At 43.2% G+C, this 11,571-nt stretch overlaps 1 protein-coding gene across 1 annotated transcript; it reads right to left on the bottom strand.

The window, feature by feature from the left end:
- Positions 1-166: 166 nt before the first annotated feature.
- On the bottom strand, positions 167-9,103 carry gper1 (G protein-coupled estrogen receptor 1). Its single transcript, XM_021557845.2, has 2 exons — positions 8,844-9,103; positions 167-3,829 (listed from the first exon to the last, which is right to left on the bottom strand). Exon 2 carries the CDS (start codon positions 3,395-3,397, stop codon positions 2,291-2,293), a length of 1,107 nt encoding a protein of 368 aa, XP_021413520.1. The 5' UTR covers positions 3,398-3,829; positions 8,844-9,103; the 3' UTR covers positions 167-2,290.
- Positions 9,104-11,571: the final 2,468 nt, after the last annotated feature.

Raw genomic sequence — 11,571 nt, 5'->3', positions numbered from 1 at the left:
CTAGCAATGGCAGTTACACACTGTGCGTGGGTTTTGTTCGTGCTAAACTACGAATCAAAGTTATTTCTCTACAAAACCTTCACACTCCTCCACTAGTGAACACATATTCCAATGATGAGTTGAACCGGTTCCAAACGTCGGTGTCTCAAATCTCGAGGTTATTGATGTGTACATGTTGGTGGAAAGGAAATGCCACGGAAGTAACACCCAGACTATGCTAGTGTTGATATCTTGATTGAAATGAGTTTGCTTGTTTTGGGTGGTTCACGCGTGGGAATTCAGGCGAACATAAAAGGGCTTGTTGGCAGATTTGACAAGATATTTTATGATGCCTATAAAAAAAAAATACCATGCCTCTTCTGTTGTGGTTTCAGTAAGTAGGCCCTATTAGTCAAACGATATCTGACACATGCACTAATCCATCATTTCCCCAGATTCAAATTAGAGATAGAATGAATTACAGTTTGAGTAACCTAGGATCAATTCACAAACACAAACAAATAGCACAAAAAACCTAACTGCTGGGAACCGCAATTACTGGATTCCATTGTATTTGTTTGTGTTTCTATCGGTTCCTTTTACATTCATGGGAAAGGGATACTTTTCTCAGAATGCACCGTAATACACAGTAATGATATCATACACAGTAATGACTGAGGCAATGGTCTTAGTGTTCAATAAGGGTTAACAGGGTCATGGCATAAATTTACAGCGATTGGTGTATTTCCGCAGAATTGTTGTGTTTATAATGAATGAGAACAATAGTTGAGGGGAGCAGTCCTTTTGCCGGCTTCCTGTAATTGAGGAGATTTTTCTAGCAAAACAGGAGCAGGTGTGACTCCTTACAGTAGCCTACTGTACATACTCTCAACTGTAACAAGAACTAAAAGATCTGGTCTTTATTCAGCCTTGTTTCACAGACAGATTAGCAAGACAGAAAATTATGTTTAAAAGGATGTTTACCCTTACCCTCAGCCCTTACCCAAAATAGTATTTGGTAAATAAACAAGCATTTGGTAAATCAATCTGTCCCTGCTCACTGTAGTTTTAGAATGACTGAATCTGTCGGAGACTGAGAGTAAACACAAGAGATGATAGCAGCGCCTCCATCGTCTTCGCTGAGTAATGTGTTTACTTATAATCCCATCTCCTCCGCTCCGAACAACACCTGCCTCCTTGTTTCTGCCTCAGGCAAACAGGAGTTGACAACTAGGGTCATAATACTGTGGATAACATCTGTCTTTAGAATGTGTATCGGTCTTGACTAGATATATTTAGCGTTCTCCAAATACTGAGTGCACTGGCACACAACTGTTTGTGCATGCTTGAGGAAAATCTTCATTCATGTTTCCTTTGCGATCTACCTCGATTTGAATAATATTTTTGTTTAAAACATTTCAAATGAATTCTTTAAAAATAGGAGAAAATCAAAGGTAAAGAAGCTTTTTTCTGACGTCTGGGCGCATGCAGCAAGTCACCACCTACAATTTGTTTTCATATGTAGAAAAAATGATTTGTTTAGATTTGTGGAAGGCATATCCTGTCTTTTACTTCCACTTTTTGTAATACACTTAAGGTTGTCGGTACTAAGTCAGCAAAGAGCTTCTCAACAGCTTCCTAAAAAAAACACATTTATTTGTATTTATTTAAATAAAAGTGGTGTTAGTGGACAATTGCTTGCACAGGCAAACAAAGAAAAGGACATCTACTTACAATACAGTGGCATTGTCAGTACATAAAAAAACGAGCAGACAACAGGTTTGTCTAGCGGTCTTATGGGTTACCCAAACAGTTCTGAGCAGTATACAGTGTTACAATAACCACACTGGGGTCAAGGAGAAGCAAGTCACTGGTCCCTTTGATGTGTCTGTTTTAATTGGTTCCCTCACCGCCATTTCTCTGAGTAGATTGTTGCGGTTTCATGAGCGAAGAGAAGACATTGAAAGAACACCAAACCTGGTATTTTCATCAATTTGCCTTCTCCATTTTCCAAATGTGTATTTAATACCCAGATCTCATTATTAGATACACAGTGTAGATACATGTAGATACACAGTGCATTCTCCACCCGCACTTACAGGGGACAAAATTGCAGCCTCATGGTCAGTTTCTAGCTTTTCCTCCATGGTATCTCTACCACCTATAAGAAGCTGAGTTCTGGAAGCCTTTGAGGGTGTCATGAAGACAATTCCCAGGATCCTGCTGGGTAGACACAGCAGCACATAGCTCTTCCTCCCCCCTGGACTTCTGTTACATCCTTTCATTCAAACATGTTGCTGATCCTGCAGCGTTACACCTCCGACACCTCACTCCTCACAGGTATGTGTAAATCTAGGGTGTGGTGGCAGAAGCGGTAGAGCACGGACCAGCTGGCCTTCTGCTTGATGAAGAGTCTTAGCTTGTCCCTGAAGGTCTCCCCCAGGAAGCTGTAGATGATGGGGTTGAGGCAGCTGTTGGAGAAGGCGGCCAGGTTGACGATGTGGCCCGTCAGCGGGTAGTCGTGCCACAGGTGGCCGCTGAAGGTGCTGCGCTGGGCCGGGTCATCTGTGCCATGCAGCAGCTGGATGCTGATGAAGATGTTCTCAGGCAGCCAGCAGATGAAGAACACCAGCACCACCACCCCGATCATCCTCAGGGCTTTCTGTCTGCGAGGCCACAGGCCCCGGTGCTTCTGCGCCCGCATCAAGATACGCACGATCAGCGAGTAGCACAGGCCGATGACGGAGAAGGGCACCAGGAAGCCGATGGTCACCTCTAACCACTGGATCTCAAAGACATTGGCGAAGCAGAAGTGCACCTCGCCGCGGTGCTGGGTCTGGACAATGGTGAAGGGGAGCAGCGTAGCCAGGATGGAGGCCATCCAGATGAGGCTGCAGCTGAGCTTGGCATGCTGCATGGTCCTCAAAGGACTGCTGCTCATGGAGCTGGCCAGAGCCACGTAGCGGTCAAAGCTCATCCATGTCAGGAAAAAGATGCTGCTGTACATGTTGACCTGCAGGAATAAGGACATGAAGGTACACAGAACTGCGTACTCATAGTACTTCTCATTGAGGTTGAAGACCTCGATGAGGGAGTCTGCCACCAGGATGAGGTCTGCGACCGCCAGGTTGACAAAGTAGAGGTCCGGGATGGTCATCTTCTCCCTGTGGTTGAGGTTGACCACCAGGATGAGTATATTCCCAATGAAGCCGATGGGAAAGAGGAGGATGGTGTAGAGGCAGGAGAGGAAGAGGCCGATGGTGTAGAACTGATAGGTGTCTGGGTTCTCAGACGCGTCCGTGACGTTGTAGTCGTATGAGGTGTTTAGTTGCTCCGTACCGTTGACATATACCTGAACCAGAGAGGTGGTCTGCACTTCCATACTGCCTGTGTCTTTGCTTCGAAGGTCCCGAATCATAGGTCATATAGCCTACATACTTCAATCGTGTCAGTGCCCGATTCTCTGTCTCAAAAGGTTCTCTCATTTATGCTCCATTTGCATGCTGACAGAAGTCAGTTCTTATAAATATATACATAGTTTTAAGGGTTGTCTGACCCCATGTTGATATCAAGGTTTGCCTAGCAATAGATGACAGAGGGCACAGACACAGAGCAGCACCTCCATGTTTTGGTATCACCCCTTCTTATCGGCAGAGGCTGCTAGGGCTTACATGATTTGTGTGGTCCCACCTGAGGACCAACATGTACTTAGGGACTTTGCTTCTTTCTCTTTTTCTGAGCCGTTTGTTTTTCACACGTTCTGATTCCAGTGCTGGCTTGTCTCATCCAGTCCATGTGCATGTTTATTCACCCAACCTCAGCCTGTGACGCTATTGCTGTGACACCTGAGCTGTGGAGAAGACAGAAGAAGAAAGTCATTACATGAAAGAAGGATTAGGTGCTCAGCAGCCTTTGGTCAAATGACATATTGTCTGTCTAGTGACTGAGCACATATCAAACTCCAAAGGACCAGAGGTTTCATCTCAGGTAAAATGATTTACTGGTATCGAACTGTATACATAGCAATCAATCATATATGATGGTTGAACTCAACAGTATGTCTCTACAAATTCCGAGATGAGACGAAGTTCGTTGGTGGTTACCAAAGGACATTAAAATGCACATTTTCAGGCTTAAACAGATTCATTGAAAACCTGCTGCTTTGAAATCTTCAGCCAATCCTAGCTCAGTCCATCAGCCTGCTCCAGACTTAATTTTTATTAATTGGTGGGATGGTGGGAAAATGGATTTCGAGCTAATTAACATTGAACATAACCATTCTAAATCTGATGTTTTGGCTAGAGCGGGGCACATGCTTTCTATCACGTAAGAGACAGCCCTTGTTATATTCATGATAAGCAAATATCATTAATCAGTGAGATAATATGTTTATATTCCTAAACAGTGACGCAGTAAAGACATTTCATAAATCAATGTTCAATCAATGTTTTATTCACTTAACCTTTTATTTAAGTCAGTTAAGAACAAATTCTTATTTACAATGACGGCCTACCAAAAGGCCTCCTGCGGGGACAGGGGCTGGGGATTAAAAATATATTAAATAAAAATATAGGACAAAACACACATCACGACAAGAGAGACAACACTACATGAAGAGAGACCTAAGACAACAACATAGCATGGCAGCAACACATGCATGGTAGCAACACAACATGACAACAACATGGTAGCAACAAAACAGGGCAGCAGCACAACATGGTACAGTAGCAGCACAAAACAGGGTGCAAACATTATGGGGCACAGACAACAGCACAAAAGGCAAGAAGGTAGAGACAACAATACATCACGCAAAGCAGCCACAACTGCAAGAGTGTCCATGATTGAGTCTTTGAATAAGAGACTGTAAAACTGTAAAACTGTTGAGTTTGAGTGTTTGGCGCAGCTCGTTCCAGTGGCTGCTATTTCTTCACTTTACATTTGCTTCATTTTATTATTGATAACAGATCATGTACAGTAATTTATTTAGAGTCACAAAGCTATTAGACAATCTCAAATGAAAATCAAAACCAAATCAAATGTATTAGTCACATGCGCCAAATACAACCTTACAGTGAAATGAAATGCTTACTTACAAGCCCCTAACCAACAATGCAGTTAAAAAAAAAAATATTAATTACATTATCAAATAAGAATAAGAAATAAAAGGAACAAGTAATTAAAGAGCAGCAGTAAAATAACAATAGCGAGACTATATACAGAGGGGTTCAGGTACAGAGTCAATGTGCGGTGGCACCGGTTAGTCGAGGTAATTGAGGTAATATGTACATGTAGGTAGAGTTAGTAAAGTGACTATGCATAGATATTAACAACAGAGAGTATTAGCGGTGTAAAAGAGGCGGGGGGGGCAATGCAAATAGTCTGGGTAGCCATTTGATTAAATGGTCAAGAGTCTTATGGCTTGGGGTTAGAAGCTGTTTAGAAGCGTCTTGAACCTAGACTCCAGTACCACTTGCCGTGCGATAGCAGAGAGAACAGTTTATGACTAGGGTAGCTGGAGTTTTTGACAATATTTAGGGCATTCCTCTGACACCGCCTGTTATAGAGGTCCTGGTTGGCAGGAAGCTTTGCCCCAGTGATGTGCTGGGCCATACGCACTACCCTCTGTAGTGCCTCGCAGTCGGAGGACGAGCAGTTGCCATATCAGGCAGTGATGCAACCAGCTCTCAATGGTGGTGCAGCTGTAGAAACTTTTGAGGATCTGCCAAATCTTTTCAGTCTCCTGAGGGGGAATAGGTTTTGTCGTGCCCTCTTCACAACTGTCTTGGTGTGCTTAGACCATGTTAGTTTGTTGGTGATGTGGACACCAAGGAACTTGAAGCTCTCAACCTGCTCCACTACAGCCCTGTCGATTAGAAATGGGGCGTGCTCGGTCCTCTTTTTTCTGTAGTCCACAATCATCTCCTTTGTCTTGATCACATTGAGGTAGAGGTTGTTGTCCTGGCACCACATGGCCAGGTCTCTGACCTCCTCCCTATAGGTTGTCTCGTCGTTGTCGGTGATCAGGCCTACCGCTGTTGTGTCATCGGCAAACTTAATGAGGGTGTTGGAGTCGTGCCTGGCCGTGCAGTCATGAGTGAACAGGGAGTACAGGAGGGGACTGAGCACGCACCCCTGAGGGGCCCCTGTGTTGAGGATCAGCGTTGCGGATCTAGCCTTTAGCTCAGTGGATTGCAGAATGTTGCCTGTAATCCATGGCTTCTGGTTGGGGTATGTACGTACAGTCACTGTGGGGTTCAACATCATCAATGCACTTATTGATGAAGCCAATGACTGATGTGGTGTACTCCTCAATGCTATCGGAGGAATCCCGGAACATACTCCAGTCTGTGCTAGCAAAACAGTCCTGTAGCTTGGCATCTGCTTCATCACTTTTTTATTGATCGAGTCACTGGTGCTTCCTGCTTTAATTTTTGCTTGTAAGCAGGAATCAGGAGGATAGAGTTATGGTCAGATTTGCCAAATGGAGGGTGAGGGAGAGCTTTGTATGCGTCTCTGTGTGTGGAGTAAAGATGGTCCAGAGTATTTTTTCCCTCTGGTTGCACTTTTAACATGCTGATAAAAATTTGGTAAGACCGATTTAAGTTTCCCTGCATTAAAGTCCCCGGCCACTAGGAGAGCCGCCTCTGGGTGAATGTTTTCCTGTTTGCTTATGGTAGAATACAGCTCATTGAGTGCGGTCTTAATGCCAGCCTCAGTCTGTGGTGGTATGTAGACAGCTACGAAAAATACAGATGAAAACTCTTTAGGTAGATAGTGTGGTCTACAACTTATCATGAGATACTCTACCTCCGGCAAGCAAAACCTTGAGACTTCCTTAGATATCGTGCACCAGCTGTTATTTACAAAAATACAATGTTAATCTAACCGTAGCTGTTTTGCACATTATCCCATTTTTAATTTCTCCACATTGGTCTTAGCTAAATAGTAGTCTAACCTACACTGTAAAGGAAAACTAAGTTATATGGTAATTTGGGGATATTATCAACAGGAAAATACCATGAAACCTTTTACTGCAGCATATTGTAAATTATGGTGCATTATGAGAAAATGATGTAGGAGGGGAAAGAATTGCTGTATTTCGAATGGTACTGTCATCCATCCCTGTACCGTATTTTTGGGAGGGCCAAAAACATTTGAACCACTACTAGGTGCATGGTATTGTTGTTTCTGGCTCATTAAAATATTTTGAGGCGTGCCTTCTAAGAGGCTATATTTGTTCCACCCATTAATAAGAGTGCTGTACCAATTTAACCGGTATGTGGTGTGTGCAATATGAAATACAGTAACTTACATGCTTATTTGCTGCCTGTAATTTACTGTTAAATTCATAGCAACCCCTTTACAGTGTAAATAATATCATGACACTTCCCGTTGCCTGTTTTCCATCAGTGCAGAGGGAACCTTGACCTTTAGCATGCGTTCACACTCAGACCCTCAGTCTTTTCATTTACACCCAGAGGAAAACCTCTGCAATATTAATGCTGCCTCCTCTCCCCTGAGTGCCAGCTTTCACAGCCATATCTCAGCCGTGGAGCATGTATGCACAGGAAAAAAAAAATTACGGTATAAATGAGACATAGGGATCTCATCTCACAGGGAGAATGGCCTCTGAGCCATTTGAGAAACATCCAGGAAGCCTTACTAACCCAACCATGCCGTATATTACCATTATCCTTTGGCAAACAAACTTTGACTGTCTGCTTTGACTTCAAACAGAATGAAGGATTTGACACTTGGAGCAATACATCCTCTAACGTTTCCACAATGCAGCCTCAAACTGCTGTGATGGTTTTGGAACATATTGCCAAAGAAATGACACTGGCAGTCCTAGAAGGCAGATAAGTGTAGAAAGACACGCCAGCCCACTTAGATTACACATGGGTACATTATTTTGATATGGACCAAGATCAGGAATCAACAGGACCCACATTAGGAAAGCTAAGATTAATATAATTCCCTTATAAAGGCAGTTGTATAATTCAAAGATAAACATACTGGTACATTTTATTTGACCCTTTATGTCATTTAGTACAGTCATACATGAAAACTCCTGTTACCAGGAATACTTTTATAGCATGAGGCAGAATGATGTGAGGCATTCTATCTGTATTAATTGGTTTGATATGTAATTTGTTTATCCTCCATCTGCACTGTCTATAAGCAAGGCTGGTGACCCCATTTTGCTTTTGTCATAACACACCATTTATAAGCCAGCTAAAAAGCTTAAGCACCAGTCAAAAAGCTCCCCCAATGGCCCTATTGACATCAAGCTGGGCATCGATCTCTAGAAACTAAGGAGGGGTTATTTTGTTGTGGACAGAAGAAGAGATGCATGGTGCTAGTGAGGCATGAGGCTTGACAGCTCCCTGTCTCCCGAGGGAAACAGGATGTCAATCTACCAGTTCAGACATGTAGGTTAGTATGGAAAAATGAAGAGCGCATAAAATGAATTATACATCACAAATCACTTTCTGTTCACTGGGCATGAAGGTACAAATGGTCCATCAACCCCAAAAGCAACAGACATCTTATCCACACCAGGCTACACATGTTCCTTTTCTTCAGTAGAATGGAGTCTTTAATGTCCCCATTTTTTACACAATCTTAAATCTGAAAATAACAACTTGAACTAATTTGTAACACCATTGAAGTGAAATTAAACCTGACAATGAGCAGAGTAAAAACCCCATTAATCTCTGGTCCTGATCTATTGAAACCTCCCATCCAATTCAAGTTTGCACCTTCTCCTAATATCTAAGACTATCTATTGTCTTCAACTCCGTAATAGTTATAAAACAGCTACAATATCACACAGGGATGGAGAGCAGAAAAAAACCACTTACTTTTCCGTGGTGGGCTTGTTGTCCATCCAGTGTGAAGCTCCAGTGCAGATGTCAGCGGAGTGTCACCGATTTCTAATCCCCGTGTCCAGCTGAGGCTGCACTCACTGCCTGCGCCACCTGCTGTTCACCCCAACCCAGGGAGAGAGGGAGAGAGAAAGAGGAGCCAGGAGAAGAGGAGGACGGAGCTCTCAAGCAAACGCGGGAGCTGATCACTAGACCTCCTCCCTCATGAAACTTGCTTTGTTTGTGACCATGCTTGTTCCCTCACTCATCTACCCCCTCCTCCTCCTCTCCCCTCCTCCCTCAGACCTCTCTCCTTGAACCCACCCTGAATTGCTCAAAGCATTCAAGTTCCGTCACCTAATTATTAACCCAGAGAGGTGTGTGGATGCTATGGGATCTTCTAAAGGCTCCGGATGTATCTTGGCCCAGGTCTCTATGTACATAGCCCATAGACTGTAGCCTGAGAAAACAGCCTCATCTGTAGAGTCCATCTAGTCTGAGCAAGGAAAAAAGCGCTGTACACATCCCGTCAGAGAATACAGTATATCGTTTGTGTAAGGTCATCACTATACTGTATATACAGTACTTTATAGACATATACCTCATTCTTCTTAGTTATGCCTCTCAAAGGAGTTTGCATTGACATCCTGTTTGCAGCAGCTCTGTTTCCATTGCATAGTGAACATATTTCACTAGTTTCGAAAAGCACTGAAAACCATTTGGCATAGGACAGCCTAACTGGGTCCAACTGGAGGTAATCTGGCATGAGTGGCTTTACTGTGGAACTCCAGTAAATACCGTTGATGCCACTTTAACCAGCCTGCTTCCAAGGGAAAAACAGATGATAAGAAAGCTTACCAGGCAGTACACTGTAAATAGATTTGTTAGACACCAAAAGGGTATGTAGAGCTCTCAATCACAAAACGTTTTAGTCACTAACTGTTTTTGTATTGAATACTAGTAGATTAGAAGATAATTATTCATGAACACCCATGACTATAAACAGATATTTTTTCAAGAGGCCAAATAAGGACAGCCAAGCATGGCTTCCTTATATTTTACAGGTAATAGTTGACCCTGCTATGTATTAAAAGCAAAGTGAGTTGTGAGTTTGCCCCATTCTCCTCATAATTACATTTGATTCCCTTTAGAGGCTTCTGGTTTCGTCAACACGGCTTTGTTATCGAGATGAGAAAAAAAGGAGGAGTGAAAAGAGAGAAAGCAAAAAAACTGGGAAGATAACTAACCTCCGAGCAGAATACATTTTGACAAGAGAAAAGGGGAGAGTGAGAGAAAGAGAGGGATGGACACCACATGATGCTTAGATGAGGCTTATAGTTGAACACTTCCGGTGAGGTTGGTCCTCGGTGTCAGCAAGTGGGAAGGTAAGCAGGTGATATGGCTCTAGGGCTTAGAATAACATCAAAATCACTTTGAAGCCAGCCAGTCACAGACTGTAGACCCAATTGAAGACTTTATTAAATATTTTATGACTGTGTCCCTCTTCCTATTGCGGTTGATAGTGTCGTGCCTCTGTGACAGCTGAGCTATCTGACAGTGTACAGAGCCAGTCTGTGTTTAGACATGGCCATCTGGTGGATGGAACGGAACTGCTCATGTAACTACCATACTAACTGCTCTACGTCGCCATTCACACCGTGTATCTGAGACAGGCATGTTATTGTTTGAGGAGAGTGCCCAATTATGAACTTGAAAATGTATTAATAAACCAATTAGGCACATTTGGGCAGTCTTGGTACAATATTTTAAACAGATATGCACGTTTTTCTTCTTTGTATTATCTTTTACCAGATCTAATGTGTTATATTCTCCTACATTCATTTCAAATTTCCACAAACTTCAAAGTGTTTCCTTTCAAATGGTATCAAGAATATGCATATCCTTGCTTCAGGTCCTGAGCTACAGACAGTTAGATTTGGGTATGTCATTTTAGGCGGAAATTGGAAAAAAGGAGCGGATCCTTAAGAGGGAGAATAGCAAATTTCAATCATATAGCTACAACATCGAAACAGCCAGAAGATCATTCACAAATAATGAGAACACTCATCCCAACACCCATTCATAATGCATTCATATCACACAGTCATGTAATGACTTTCAATGGGTTCCAGACAGTATGAATACCCACCCAGTGGGTGAGAGGACCTGGTTCTGTGTTCTGTATGCCTATTGGTGAATTACAGTGGTGCTCCATACAGGGTGCTGTAGAAGCCAGACTACATGACTGCCTGTCAGAGCCCAGTGTATCGCGGGGCCCAGTGGTGAGGGTAACAACTCTAAAGAGGGCCAGCTTCCTGGAAGCACGGCTCACCCATGCACCATAGAGACTCTCTAGTCAACATACTGTAGCTTTCATGTCCTCTCATAACCCTCTCTGAATGGCTGTGCTGCTAACATGCCCCGTAGAGTGAGTGAGTCATTATGACATTGACTTATTCCAGATCAGGCCTGTCTCCAGGATACAGTGTATTCAGAAAGTATTCAGACCCCATTACTTTTTTTTCTTCCCTGCAGATCCTCGCAAGCTCTGTCAGGTTGGATAGGGAGTGTTGCTGCACAGCTATTTTCAGGTCTCTGCAGAGATGTGCGATCTGGTTCAAGTCCGGGCTCTGGCTGGGCAACTCAAGGACATTCAGAGACTTGTCCCGAAGGCACTCCTGCGTTGTCTTGGCTGTGTGCTTAGGGATGTTGTCCTGTTGGAAGG

Source organism: Oncorhynchus mykiss, chromosome 13 (genome assembly GCF_013265735.2).
Source record: "Oncorhynchus mykiss isolate Arlee chromosome 13, USDA_OmykA_1.1, whole genome shotgun sequence".
Taxonomy (NCBI): Eukaryota; Metazoa; Chordata; class Actinopteri; order Salmoniformes; family Salmonidae; genus Oncorhynchus; species Oncorhynchus mykiss.
This window is presented reverse-complemented; position numbering and strand designations above follow the sequence as displayed.